The sequence below is a fragment of the Sinohyriopsis cumingii genome, chromosome 4, assembly GCF_028554795.1.
Source record: "Sinohyriopsis cumingii isolate HCF-2022 chromosome 4, ASM2855479v2, whole genome shotgun sequence".
Taxonomy (NCBI): Eukaryota; Metazoa; Mollusca; class Bivalvia; order Unionida; family Unionidae; genus Sinohyriopsis; species Sinohyriopsis cumingii.
The window spans coordinates 67843466-67859242 of NC_142964.1; the positions used below are offsets into that span (position 1 = coordinate 67843466).

The window sequence follows — 15777 nt, forward strand, 5'->3', positions numbered from 1 at the left end:
CAGGAGGAGTAGCGATAACAATATTTTCCAGATGGCCACTCTGGCGACTATATTGGACATCAGATTGGCACTTCATTGATGATCAATTTGACATAATAAAAATTCTTCTGGTGAGTTGAAAACCCAATGGCAATTTATCTTTCGTTTCAGGAGCAGTAATGATAATATTTTAAGATAGCCGCTGTGGTGGACACATTTGACAGCTTATCGACACCATGTTCATTTAGGATAACTATATATTTTGCGATGTCTTTTAGTCAAGACTTCATGTTGATATGACCATCGATTCAGGAAGAGTATCAGAAATAATATTTTTTATAATATAGGATACGTACGTGTTATATTGTGCCATAAGCTTACTGAGTAGGCCTACGGATGTAGATTTCCAACAATAAGTCCGTGTTAGTGGTAGTTGAGGGAGGTAGCGGGTTCGAACCGTGGTCGAGTCATACCAAAGACTTGCAAAAAAGATACTAACAGCTGCCTCGCTTGGCGATCAGCATTAAGAGGTTAGTGTTAGGACTGGTCGGCCTGGTGTAAGGATAATGTGACTGGGTAGGACATGATGCTACATGTGTGCGGAATGATGCCCAAGTGTTAGACATCAATATAAACTGTTCCAATGCAGATATAGTAGCAATATGACTGAAAAAGTGTTAAAGCTACGTTAAAATTCCAAAACACACACACACACACACACATACACACACATTATTAGTGGTAGTAGTAGTAAGAGTGGTAGTAATAGTAATGGTAGTAATTACAGTCGTAGTATACTCTGCCAAGTCAAATAGCTGCCTCTATATGCATGTACCTGAAAGAATTTTCTGAATGGAAACCGTTCATCGCATGTCCTGTTGATTCTCCGTCCATCGTAGACAATTTTTATCTCGGTGGCTCCCGCATCATCAGCATTCTGAATTATCTCCTGTGAAAACAAAATGTTAAAATGAAATGTGACATCAAGACAATACGAGATGGACTTCGTAATTTGTGTAAAGTATCTTGTGACATTTTCTTTATGAATTTCTTATCATTTGTAGCATGCTCAAAACATCTGAAGTAACTAACAATATATGTATTGAAGGTAGTGAAATGTGAGAGAGGGTTATTATTGGTTTGCAGACTTATTATTCGTTCCTCAAGGACTTCTTTCATTAGTGCGATGAATATGGTAAATATTATCATCATCATCATTCTTCTTCTTCTTCTTCTTATTGTTATTATTATTATTATTATTATTATTCTGGGGCCCCGAGTGGCCGAGTGGTCTAAAGCGCTCACCGTTACGGATCACTGCCATCTCACCTCTGTCTGCGTGGGTTCGAGTCTCGGATTCGGCCAATGTGGAAATGTGAGAAAGCTTGCCAGTAGCTTCTCGAGGGTCGGTGGTTCTTTCCGGGGATTTCCCGGTTTCTTCCTCCACCATTAATACTGGCCGCCATGTATAGCCTATCGCGTGCTGAAAAATGGCGTTAAACCCTACAACAACAACAACATTATTATTGTTATTATTATTATTATTATTCTGTGCCATTTTTGAATCTCAACGTTACTGTCGATATCGGCTATGTCCTCATATCAGACATTTTAGTGAATTTAAAATTGATTCAAAAACATAACAAGCACAATTTCACACGGAAGATCTTAATTTAAAACAAATAAATGTATTTACAAATCAAAATCATGTCTTTACTTTTTTTAATCCTCCCTAGCTCGGTCGTATCCAGTGTGAAAGATTGCTTGCATGCTCATACATGTGTTTACAACATTTCGTACATCGATTCATTCTTGTCACTTCTGAGGAGGCCAGTAGTTTTATTGTTTTAATCAACTGTAGCCGATTTCAGATAAATGTTAAGTCTAACTTCCATATTCACTCGATGTGATAGGCCAGTCTTAGTGGCTGTAGCGATACATCGATACTTATCGAATTTATTTCTTGGCGACATGATAAACTCAAAACGCGAAAGAACAAAATACAAATTATTTTCAGTACATTAAAGAATAGTTTATGAAGTCCAAAGGTGACCTTAAACAGATATCGGCTACGTCGAGGATGTACTCTCTCTCCTTTGAAGCCACCGTCATTAAACAAAGTTGCATTACCATCAGCATGTATATATTTGTCAATCTTGTCAGGGAATGAAAAAGCTGAATCAGTAAAAGACTGGCACAACGATGCCCCTACATATTTAAGCAAACTCACCGCCCAGCAATTTATGATTTGCCTTCCCCAAAAGAACATATTCTGAGAGAGAGAGAGAGAGAGAGAGAGAGAGAGTCTCTCTCTCTCTCTCTCTCTCTCTCATTTCAGTGAGTTAATCGAATCTCTGATTGAGATTTCCTGCAATTCACATCGGTGTCACTGAAATGAGCCAGGGTTAAGAATACGAAGAAAGGGAGTTTGATATTATTCGTCCCACCGTTTTTCTGACAAATTTAAGTGCCTTTGGTTTGTTGCTGTAAACAATGTAAGATTGCATCTTCTCAAATATGGTTTGTGTCCTTTGTGCATTAGGAACTTTGCTGGAAAAATGGACATAGAGGAACATAGATCAGTCTTGCCTTAGACTAGATGTTGTTTAACTTTTTTTTATTAACCCTTCATTGGATTTCCATGTGCATTATGCGTGTAAAACAAGACAATACATTGCAGTAATTTCTTCCACGTAAAATGAAAACAGGATCTTGCGTAAAGAGAAGAAATTTCAGGATATTCATAAATATTGTATAATTAACTTCTGAGGAGCTGTAAAATGAAAGACAAAAACCAGTCCTATCAGTAAAAGCAAGTTTAAAACACACATGAAATTCATTAGATTATTACCTTTAAAAGGGCATCATCCTGGTAATCGTACAAAATCTTCCTCAACTGTTGAATGAGAGGTGGTTGCTTCAAACCGAACTCTCTGATGTATGGATCAGCTACAGAAATGGACATAAAAAGAGCGAGATAACGAATTTAGTCTTTTATATAGATCAGCTACAGGAATAAACAGAAAAAGAGCATAAAAACGAATTTTGCTTGTATCTCCATGCCTTCTTTTCCAACAATACATATTAGACTTTATCATGAAATTGTGTCTTTGTATATTATTTTAAAACATGCAAGCAAGCTTCTCTTCTTTCAAGCCATATAATGAGTCATAATTATGTACAAAGCAAATGCTGCATCTTACATAATATTTTACATAGTTATAAATAGCCTTTAAACCCTTCACCATCATCAAACTAACTCGGTTACGAATTAATTCATACCATAATAAATTACGTTTTTTTTTAAAACCTTTTCATGATTGATAAATACATAATGAAACATTTTATCAGAAGACAATAAGTTGAAGATGAATACAAATATGCAATCTATAAAGGATTTTTTCTTCTGGAAACCATACTGTATGTTGGTATTTTTTTCCATACCATTCCATCCATCTGCATAATCTTATAGTCAAATTATAATCACCCTTCTACTAATATACTGATAAGAGTAATACTTAAATGGTGAGTTCGCATTTTCTGGCAACACTCATCAAATCAGACATCACCTTCCTGTGTTTGTTGATGTGATTTTGTATATATCTCCTTTCCAAACAATATTCATATTACCACTTTGGTAGAAAAAATGCCAGAACCAATGCATTTTCTCTGCACTTGCACAATGAAACTTTTACCAGTCGCGCAAAAATTGCAAAGTTTTTCAGACATATTTTTCAATAAAAATAATGTTAACTTGAAGGATATAAGCTGCTTCCAATTTAAACTTCTGATGTCATCCGATCTCAAAATAACCTGATATATTCTCTTCATGTCAGTTCAACTATTTTTTCTCTCTCATTGATTCGATTAATCCAAGCCAGTCAATGAGAACACTGCGTCATTCTCACTGCAGAAACCCTAACAATACTCAAACCGAACAGATGGAAAGAAAGAATGGAAGATAGAATGAAGTTTATATTATACCTTACCCATCTATAACAACTATCGCAGAACATCCGCTAACTTGTTCCTTTAGTCTGGCAGAACATCCGCTAACTTGTTTCTTTAGTCTGGCAGAACATCCACTAACTTGTTCCTTTAGTCTGGCAGAACAAATGCATTTTCTCAACTAACAAAAGACAGGTAGAATAATCTGAATCTTTGAATACGACATCAAGATTATTGTCGTTGCTACTGCCACTGCTACTACTAGTATTACTACAAGTACTACTAGCAATAAGGGTTGTATTAACCAATGTTATTGTCGTTGCAGAAGAGTAGTAGCGGTATTTGTAGTGGAAGCAGTAGTAACAATCATAATGTCAACAAAAGCTGATGACATAATGAAAAGCTGATGACATAATGAAAAGCTGATGACATAATCAAAAGCTGATGACATAATCAAAACTTTTACATGATTAGATTAGTTTCATCTCTGGCTCGACGTGTTCGATTTATCGATGCTCTTCAAACATGTAGTTTAATTAGATATATACCACCTGATTAGCAACGTCAACGCTAGATTTGTAACTCACTGCAATTCTTGAAATTTTAGCTTTTCCTATTGTCTTTTCAAAACTGTAGTTATATATAGGGGTGGGGTGAACTCATTATGGCCAGTTTTTTGCCAATAATTATTTCGAAGTCATGTTTACGAGAATTTAAGTTCTAAAAATATAGATTAACAATACTATATATTCCACAAGAAACATCATTAGAAATATTAGGAGTTTTTGGATTATTATCATGTGCTTTAGAGTTTGAAAATTGACTAGCTTTCCTACTACTAAACAAAGAAGATACAACAACAAACGCTATAGTGATCTTTTGGAGCTGTTTAGCTACAGTTCTGACAAACCTCGGTTATTTTGAATCTTGTTTATCCGTACTGTTTAAAATCCCCGGTATAACAGCTTTTGTTTTGTGGATTAGTGTATCTAGCACTGATTCAAACGTCTGAATCAATATCGACGAGTTATTTTCTAAAACCTTAAGTTCCTTTTACATTTTCACTTTGTATTCTCGACAAATAAATTATTTGTTGAATTTAATTTTAAAAATGGTTTTCGCATTATTCCCGACTAGCAAGGTTACATTATCTAATCCCACTTGATGCCATATAGTCTTCTTTTAATGTAATTTATTCACATCATCAATTGGTGGACGTGTCCCTAACAAAGATGTTGCTGGTAGCACTTTGTTTACCAATTAGACTAGTTTTCCCACTCCTGCTTAACCTGTTTCTACTCCTGCTTCATTTCAACAATAAGTAAGAGAATTAATGGCAAGCATAGACTATAATATAACCGAAGCTGAGAACTTCCAGCTGCAGCTAAAAGATTAATGCGCCGATCATGAGGAAAGAGAATTGAGTGGATGTGAAAAGGCGGAGGAAGATGTGGCATAAAAATATGTGTTATACAAATAGATTTTGTTACATATGAGACAGAGATAGAACATAAAGAACTTTTTAAAAAATAAAAACAAAACAGATGCAGCTTCAAAATTTAAATTGCAAAAACGGCTGAAAAGCATTAAAAGTAAATGGGAACAAGCAGCTGGACTTTTAACAGATCAAAAGCTTAATTTTAGAATCAATATTGAAAACATCATTTCATACATTAGAGAAATTTGACCATTAGCTAAAACGCAAAAAATGTCTAAAGAAAAGGTGTAATATATACTGCCATTTTAATGATTAGAACAACTATAGCTCTGTCTACAGCAATTTTCGTTTGATAGAAAGAAACTTTCCCACTCCGATTTTACCTACTCCCACTCAAGTTCCGCCTAGTTTTGCTGCTCCTACTCATATTTTACTTACACCCGCAATTCCTAATCCTGTATTTCCTAATTTAAACCATCTAAACCAATAATTATTTTCTTAATAATAAAAGACGTGAAAAATCATGTGAATTATATTTGTATCTGTTAGTCGAAATCTCACAGCAACATTGCACGGAATTGCTCGCAGTAGTCTAACAAGCTGGATTCTACAATCTAGATGACAATGATATATATATGATATCATGATCATGGTTGGGTATTTATCGGTGTGTAATCACTCAAAGTAAATAAAGTCCGAAGGACTTTATGTTAACTTTGTGAGTGAGTACGTAAAATTTACACATCGATAAATACCCAACCATGATCATTTAATCCTTATAATTCCAATTTCGTTCTTTCGTTCGTCAAATCCACTTATTCCATCAACAATGCATTCTTATTTGAGTAGCGTTTACTTTCCTTTCATTCGCAGCTTTACATCGCCCAATAACACATAACCTGTACAGAATCACACGTACAGTCACATTTACGTTTATCCAGAAACTTCTTACTTTACATATTAGGCAATGGCTACCGGCGATTTCAACACATCTAATTTCTTTACAACATTTTTGTTCAATTTTAGTCAGTCCCATCTGCTACGTCAGATGACCATGACCTTACATAATAACAGCTGATACGGAATGAACAAGTGTGCTAGATTAAATTTTAAATCAAACCTCAAGTCATAATGGATTTTATCAATGAACAACATGGAAATATGAACAAAATGATGCTATCCCTTACTAACCTAAAGGTGACAATTAAATAAATTGTGTACAGGAATAACATTTTATATCATTCTCAACAGCTTTAATACTTACGAAGACCCGTTCAGTCATCTAATGTCAAATGAAACGTAACTACTGTCAGTCACGTTTATTCGGCAACTTCATACTTTACATCTTAGGCAGTGGCCTCCCGTGGTGTCAGCACATTTCTTTTCGTAAAAAAAGGACATTTTTTTTCTTTAATTTTAATATGTTCTATATAGGAATAACATTTTATATCTTTTTCATAAACGTTAATACTTAACAGGACCCTTTCATTTATCTAATGTGAAATTAAGTTTGCAGTTGTTAAATGTAGAGTTGCTCGCAAAAACGTAAATATGTTTTGTCTGGTTGCATAGTTGAGTGCTGGAGTGCTGGAAGGAATTAATGACTACATATCCAAAATAATTTAGATTAGCAAAACAATTACCTTTATGGACTATTATATACATTTTTCAAAGGTGCTAAGTCACATTGGTGGAGATGGCAGTTTTACCATTTAAAATTTTTATTCACTCTTTAAATAATGGCCTCATAAATATTTGTTTTTATTTTTGTGTAAGTGGCAATATTCAGCATACCACCAACACCCACACACGTTCTTTTTAAAAGCAAACAAATTTAATATATATATATAAATTACCATTGAAAAGGCCAATGCCCCATTTTGTGTTTCGTTTAATAGCTCTGAGTATTGATTTGTTTCAATAGCTTTTAAGTCCTCCTCAGATAATTTCTCGAATCTTGGTTTATATCCCTCAGCGGCCTCAAAATTTACTGGCCAAGTTCCCACGCTATTATTGTTTTTGTTGTGTATGGCTAAGGTGACTGAGGTCATGGGATACATTGTGAGGGAATGTATCAATCTCATAATCGGCCATTTTGCGCGACTATGTAACAGACGAATTCCAAATTGTAAACTATGCATTTCAATCAAAGAATATTTGAACAAGTAGAAAAAGAGTATAATTTATACTTATTTGCTGAATAAAGAATCTAAAAGATGAAACAGTCGTTTCACAATGATGTGTCTGCAATGTTTATTTATATTGCAAACAGTACAAAAACCGAAAGTAGTCCCAGAATTTATCGATGTGTAAAATATTGCAGATCAATATCACGTGACCGTTTACAGCCAATCGAAGGGCAGAAAACCCGTTTCATTTATAAAAATTGGCTAAAAAGATTGAACTTCATTCGGAACACCCATGAACTAATTTGGAATACTCGATACTTTTGGACTTGTAATATAACTTTTAGGATTAATTAAGATTTCATGCACCATGCTGTACGCTATTTGTAGGTTTTCACTTTGCATACGAGGAAACAAATTATTTACAAAACTTGTTGGTTTTCTCTCTTTTCTGGCACTTAGTTAAATACCGTAGAGTCATAACATCATCTCAGTTTAGTTCTTGCAGCATTAGTTATTATAAATTAGGTTACGTTGGTTTGGATTTATGTTATTGTTTGAATTAAATGATTGCTCATCACGAAAAGATGTTTCATATTCAGACAGTAATGACTATATCTTAAAGGAAATGTGAAACTATACACCGAAGTTACTAACTCTGGCAGGCTTTGATCTGTTAATTTTGTCAATATATTCCACATCCAGTTGTTACTATCCAGTCAGATTCATTCTGTCAAAACTTAATGTCACACCATGCTCTGTACTTATTAATAGAATCATCGCTGTTCAAATCATAACTTGAAGTCATCAAAAATATTTGATTATATGGACAATAATTTATTTCCTCGAAGGAGAATTGTGTGTCCTTAAATATGCGTGGAATGTCTTTATTAGCTGAAGAGCTAAACTGCAAAGCATGACATGGGTATGGTATTGTCCTTGTTAAGTCTTTCAAATCTGATATCCGATATTTAGTTGTGACAAATTAGTACACTTTAATTCTTTTCAACTACTTAATATATCTATGTTTTTGAGTACATGTTAGGTCTGGGAAAAAGTCGGCTTAGAAGCCATTTCATTTAATTATGATTATTTGTGATTTGTTTATGCTGAAAAATGCGATGATTTTGGCCTAGAATTGTATATGGTGATGTGGTTTTGCTTGAAGTAAATTTAGGCTTTAGAATATGTCTTTATAAAGTCAGCATACCTATGTTTAGCATTTACAAACCACCAGATTGAAGAAGACTGTAGCTAAGACGTCTGAAAATATCATTACTGTTGGAAGCCTTTTTAGTTTTACGTTTCTATGCTGTTAACATAAGTACCAGAAAAGAGTGAAAAGCAACAAGCTTTGTAAAATTCAAGAAATAATTTATTTCCCTAGAATAAAAAGTGAATGTGTAAAAATGGAACTTACGGTATTGCAAATTAAATCCCAAATAATCTGAGAATTACAGACACAAGTCCTAATAATGAAAGTTCTGAATAAACTTTAGTGGAAATCCTAATTCAATCCAACGCTGAAGGTGTTGATGTGCCTGGGGTGTTCTGCATCGTGGTGTTGTACTAATAGTCTTTTGTTGAATCACATTAATATAATTCCAGGCTTGAATTCACTATAAATCCCAGTGAATGTCTCTGATCAAGAATATTATTTTATTTCAGCACTCATTATTTCCCGAGAAGAATCACTTAAATAAAATAATTTGAAAAAATAAATTTCAAATTAAATGAATTCCTGGACACAACATAATGCAAGCGATTATGTCAAGATCTTAAAGCACAAATAACAAATTTTCAGAATTATATTACAAACTAAGACGCAAAACGCAACCCCAGATCGTGATCAAAAGTTCTTCTAGAAGGATCAGAAAGTTTGTTAGCATAAAACACGTGACGGAAATCACGTAGTCCAAGTATAACTATATAACAAAAATGCAATGCTCTTGATTCAGATAATGATCCTCACTCAGCGAAACAAAAGTTGCTTACAAAATTGTCATTGCTTTTTGTACAAGTTAAGCAACTACATAGAATACTGGCTTACCGATAACATGTATTCAAATATCATTAGCGTATCGAAGACGTATACATATCATCGAAACATTATCATTTTAAAAGTCTATAAAAAAGCACATAAAATGCCAAATTGCAAGCCAAAAAAATATTGCCGGACGGTGGACGCAAATGCTCTCCTGGTTTTGACGAATTTTTAGAAGTAAAAGGTATCATCAATTCATAAATGTATTATTTTGCATATTAGCCTGCGGAGGGGTCAACATAACTAATTGAGAAGTTGTTTAATGCTTTGATTGTTTTTAAAGTTTAAAAAAAGATAACATTTTGGCGTTCAATACACATTTGCAATATTAATAATGAAGGAATGTTAATGAGGTATTGTATATAAGACCGATGTTAAAATGTGCTTGTTAGTTTTAGGGTTTAAGAAACGGCATATAATAGAACACCAACATTTAAAATCTGATATAGTTAATTTAACTTATTGCAGACAATTTCAAACGTCATGTTTTCTGGAGACGCAGGGTTGTAGCCCATTAGTATAGATCTCAAAACAATAATATTTCATAGTGAACAAAATAAAATAATGATAACTTTAAATTATTTTTATTGATATTAAAAAATTATTAAATTATGAAGGTAAATTTTCAGTCACAAAAATATCTCAATGCTTTATTATCTAAAATGTATATATCGTTGATATCTATCAGAACAATGAATCAGAAACTACCAATGAAAACTAGGGCATATACACATGTTGCACATAATGACTGTTGTCATTGAGAAGCTGAACAAAATAGCAGATCATCTTGTTTTTTAATGCATAACTTTAGTAATATTAGCAATATTGTATTGTATCCATACTACTACCGACATCCCAATATGCACAAATCTATAGAAATAGTAGCCACTACAAAATCAATAGAGCTTAGAAAACACACTATACTGTATCTTGGTACCGTTGATACTTGACATGTTATTCGAATGATCTTTGATATTTCTTTTACGTTAATTCCTATTGGAACCCACTCATCATTCGGGTTTTGCATTTAATTAGTTCTTTTGTACTTATTCCCGTGTTGAGCATTACCATTAAATTCAAAGTTCAGGTCATGCATTCAATGTACAATGGTCAGAATAATAAAATATACTGCGACCCACACATCTACATAAGAAAGAAAGAAATAAAGAAATCGTTATTCCAATATAAGAAAGATAAGAAAAACAACCACCATATCTCCTCTTAAAACCAAGAAGAAGAACAAAATGTGGGAGACGTATAGAAATGGGAACAGTACATGAAGCTAGAAAACGAGCGACGGGCCGACAACATTAATTTTTACAACAACTAACACATCATACAACAAACCAGACGACTAATTAAGCAATCACCAAAACATCCTAACATGAAGCTGCTTGGAAAACAATACCATTGCAAACATTTCCGTAGCATATTTATCCAAAAATCTCGCGCACTCTTTGCTGTAAGGTCTATATAGAGAAAAGAAAATTCACATTCAACGAATCCAGGCGTAACAAACATCATATATATAGATAATTGATTACACAGATATATAAAACAACATTCATGCTCGCCCCCATAGTTATTAAGCAACCTAAATGTAAGATGCCTGGGAGAATTTGTCGTAGAGTCAAGGTAAAAATGAAACAAATGCAAATAAAACTGTGCACCACGAGGAACGTCACCTAAAATCTGGTCAGCGCACCTCATCCCATAAACAACTTACCTGCGGTTAAACGATCTCATCGTCAGTGTGAATTCTTTCCTTCTACAGATACTGCGTAGACTGGGTACTCCACAACATTTTATTGGCTCTTGATGGTATAGGTGGCGCTTGAATTTATAATTACATGACGCGTCTGGAATCCGTGCACTTTGAACCTTGAATTAATCAATTCAACGCGTGTATTATATTCGTAAGCCATCTAGAACCACTGATAATAAAAAGAACTAGGCAGCTCATTTCCTTAGTTCTTGAGCAAATAATAGTTTTAAAAAATCAATGATCCTGTTTTTTATTTTCGTTAGGGACACAATGGAAAAAGGCTCTAGGTCAAAGTTATTGGCAACATTTCTTAGGTACATGCCGTGACTGCGATAAATACTGATGGTTCCCGTCACTTTTACAAGTCTGTCCAATCCTATGAACCTCTTCAAAGTTATTGTCTAATATATTGCCTGTTTAAGTAGTGAAGAGAATAGGCTATATGCCAGCAAGTAATATTAAAACCGAAAGACTGGTATATAATACCACAATATCTTCCTCTTTGTTTATTTACACAGAAGGATGACCTCCAAATGTGCAGCAAGCCCAAAATATCATAGCAGTCAATTGACCTTTGAATATCATGTCAGTTCCAGAGTCTCCTTTCCAAAGATCATGTGCGCCACTGCTTTTAGAAGACACATAATGATATTAGTAGAAGTAGACTCTGTAATCTTTGAATATGCGCTAAATGTTATAGATTCATTTGTCAACTCTAATTACTTTCACTTTGAGTATGTTTCATATAATAAACATATAATTAGAGAAGGTAATATGCATTAACTTAACGGTCCGTGTGTGAGCAAATTTGCTTTCTAAATGCAATCTGATATGAAGATTGCCTATCGTCATAATAGCAACCGGCACAATAATGAAAGGTAATTTTGACGTCAATGCGTGAACTTAATGTCAACATCAAATAAGTAGTATCATTATGGTGGTTTTGCCATATTTGCCTTTTTGGGGTCCTGAAAATCGTCAAAGCCTCTATCCCCCATCAACTGTGCCCATTTTGGCAAGGAAGACATATACTATGTGCAACCAGTGGATTATTATTATTCCCCATTTTTTTACCGGTACATTTGACTTTCAGTCATAGAAAATATCTTCCTGGGGAATATTTCATTTACGAGCGATTGTACATTCTGGGAGTTTAGCACCATTTTCATTTAAAAACACATCGATTACGCCTGTAGCTTTTGCCTCTAACGAACATCGTTACCCAATATTTGTTACCCAAACAAGTGAGTCCTTCTTGAATAAAACAGTCTAGATCTTTCTTTTCTTAACCGAGTCAATATTCGTGTAAAATATGTGTTGATAAACGTAACCGAAGTGGATAGTAAGGTTATATTTGAGTAATTTCAACGCTTTTAGTGACTTTAACCAGGTTCTTTGCGACAACGCCTTTCAACTTGAAAACAAGATATTGAATGTCAACATTAAACGTTTTAAGTTTACCAGTTTGATATTCAAAAATCAAAAGCTCACCTGTATCAACAAAAACAATTATTGCAACTAATAAACTCAATCAAATTCCCTTTGGTGGCAAACATGCTCAGATCTACATCTGCGCCGTGTCGTCGGCCTGAATAACGTTTAATGGACATTTATATAATATTGTACTTCAATGTGAAGTCATTAAGTGCTGGCGAGGTTGGTGGTAAAGATGCTTTCCTACCCACAATTGCATGCAACGCTTTGACAACAAGATAATCATAAATTTGTCCATCCAAACTGGTTTGTACTGGTATTGTCGAACAAAAGTGTTGTTTACCTTTCCTGGTTAAATAATCAACAAGTTAAGTTTGTGGTGCAAGTCCGTACAAATCAAAATATGAACGATGCTGAGGTGTCACAATGTATGCAAATCAATGAGTACCAGGTATTGTTGTTAAATCCAGGCTGACAATACCGGTTTCACGTGTGGGTGTTGCACCGTTGATACAAGATCATTTCGCATAAAGACACCAAGAAAATGCTGGACTGATTTCATCACTGCGAGTAAATTAAGACTTTTCAATTGGCGCGTGGCCTTTTGCGTTTTGTATTGAATAACCGGAGACCTCTTCCCAATGATATTCGACTAGTTCCTGACAAGTGAAGGCATTTTCCTTTCTCATAAACCTACCAGGTCCACGAAGTGCTGTGTTGTGGTTTTGTAGAGGTTTAAGGCAGCATAAACGATAACAAATTTTAATGTATAGTCAGTGAATGAGATAACACAGATATCCACATTGTTAATCTTTTTCATACAAATCTACCATCAGCAGCACCTCTACCAAGCCACCTTTTCTTAGACCACAGTCTTCTCCATTTAGACCTCGGGGTTTCGTCTGCTGCAGTTTCGATCTTTTACAGTGAACAGCAACAAGCGCCAAAGGATAGTCGTTGGGCACATCATACAAATGTTTTCTAGAATGGGGCAAAACAGCATAATGACAAATAAATATATTAGTAGCTCCATTTGTAAGTCCGTTTTTTTTGCTTTGATAAAAAAAAAAACAACCTTGCTCTCTGCACTATTTTTATCAGCATTGTCCATTGGCTCATTGCCAAGGAATATAAATATTCCAAACGGTATTACCAAAGTCGAAATGATTTAAGCATACAGCGTTTACATTATCGATAATCGAGCAGGCACTTGTATGATGACGACATATTGATAATAAAGATAGGATTATGAGATAAACATAGATTAATACGGCAATCAATATCCAGCTTACAGATCGTCAACGCTTTCTACATACGACTGGCTATACAATCCATTACAGCGTGAGCCTCTATGGAAATGTGAAGCAGACAAGAGATTTTCAAAAGACCGAGACATTAGTCTTGAACGCTGGTTTAAGAGCAAACTGTCCAGTCGTTCTGTCTATCACAAAACAAAGTTCTTCTTGCTCTTGTTGAATACATACTTCGTTTGCTTTTCTCTGTTGTTGCCAATAATTTTCCAGTTCTTTTTTCTACCTTGTTCTAAAATCATCCACCAATGGTAACGATGGAGAAGGAGGAGCTACGATTGCAGGGAAACATTCTTGCAGAGACAATATGAAATCAATCAAAACTAAATTAAATTCATCCTCTTCCGGAAGCAAAATACTGGAGCTGCATTAGTCGTTATGGTCATTGCACAATCACTCCCAGTACACGATGTAACCCGCAGCAGGCACACCCCAATACCCTGTCTTAATTGTTTCAGCCATATGTATGGTACTCAAACTGTGCCACAGTGGTAAAAAGTAGGATCACTAGTGATCCTATATATCGAATATGACCTCACGCGACCGCTCATTTATGATTAGAAGAGAGAAGACACGTTCTTCTTCTGCTTTTGAAAGGCGTGTTGTGTTTGGTTGAACATTTCAATCCTTTTTGATCCGATCCCATTGTTTTACCTATTCTCAAGACCAAGTCTACTAGGTACTACCACTGCTGAATCTTCTACGCTTGTTTGAAGCATCCTTGCCGACCGCAACTACCTAGTGAATGTGACCGCATGTTGAGCCATCGACAAGATTACAGACTCTGATATCTCGGGGAAAAGAGTGTATTTACAATTGCAGGGGTGTCTAAAGAGAGTACTGGTGTAGTGCCCCTCCGGGAGACGAAGTCTGAGGAGAGAAACAGTGAAGCGGCTTACTATGTGTTAACCCTAATCTTTGAGTAATAACATCAATGACCCTTTTTAGGGTCATCAAGATCTCTAGCAAGATATATGCTAATCCTTATTTGGCCAAAACTTTGTGTGTTATAATTTGTGCATCTGTGCGTTTCACTCATCATGTCGAGGTAGTTGACAACTACAAAAATCCTTTCACGCCTTATTTTGTGTTAGTGTCTTTGTATGGAAGGTGTATGTGTGATTTTACACTTGTATGAAAGTGTGTGTCTATATTATCCCATAGTATGGTTTGACATTTGCGTGAAGGTTTGTCTATTTCATCACACTTCTTTTATATCGAACCAATCCCTTGTGAGATAGTACGTTTGTGTGCGTGTGTGTGTGTGTATGCGCGCGCAAGTTTGTAATCAACACTTCTTGCCCTTTCTGTTGACTGGTAGTGGTGTATCTGGATTGTAAGGAATGTATGGATAGTAATAAAAATTATGGTGCTGGACAGTGTCTGTTGCATGTTTTGATAGGAATCAAAAAGCAAAAGCTGGACTGTATATGTGGTGAGTTTGGATAGTAACCGGGTGCCGGATTGTAAGGGTGTGTGTCTGGATTGTATATGGGTTGTAATTGGATTGTAGGTACAAATTTTAACATTACCAGTCCCGTTTGACCCTATTAACCTCTTGATCCCATAATATCATTCCCATGTTAAACCTATGGACCATTTTAGCATTACCTCCAAGTGTCTCCCGCAAGTTAACCTACGGATTATTACTAAAATAAATAAATAAATAAATAAATAAATAAATAAATAAATAAATAAAAAATAAAAAATAAAGAAATATTGGCCTGTACCAA

The 15777-nt window shown here is 34.8% G+C and overlaps 1 protein-coding gene across 1 annotated transcript in view; it reads right to left on the reverse strand.

The window, feature by feature from the left end:
* LOC149801383 (uncharacterized) overlaps nucleotides 1-4055 on the reverse strand; it is a 142647-nt gene extending 138592 nt beyond the window's left edge. The window contains 3 exon segments of the mRNA XM_089956795.1: nucleotides 815-928; nucleotides 2831-2928; nucleotides 3969-4055. Of these exon segments, the coding sequence (XP_089812921.1) occupies nucleotides 815-928; nucleotides 2831-2928; nucleotides 3969-3972 (216 nt within the window). The 5' untranslated portion in view covers nucleotides 3973-4055.
* Between the last annotated feature and the right edge of the window lie 11722 nt (nucleotides 4056-15777).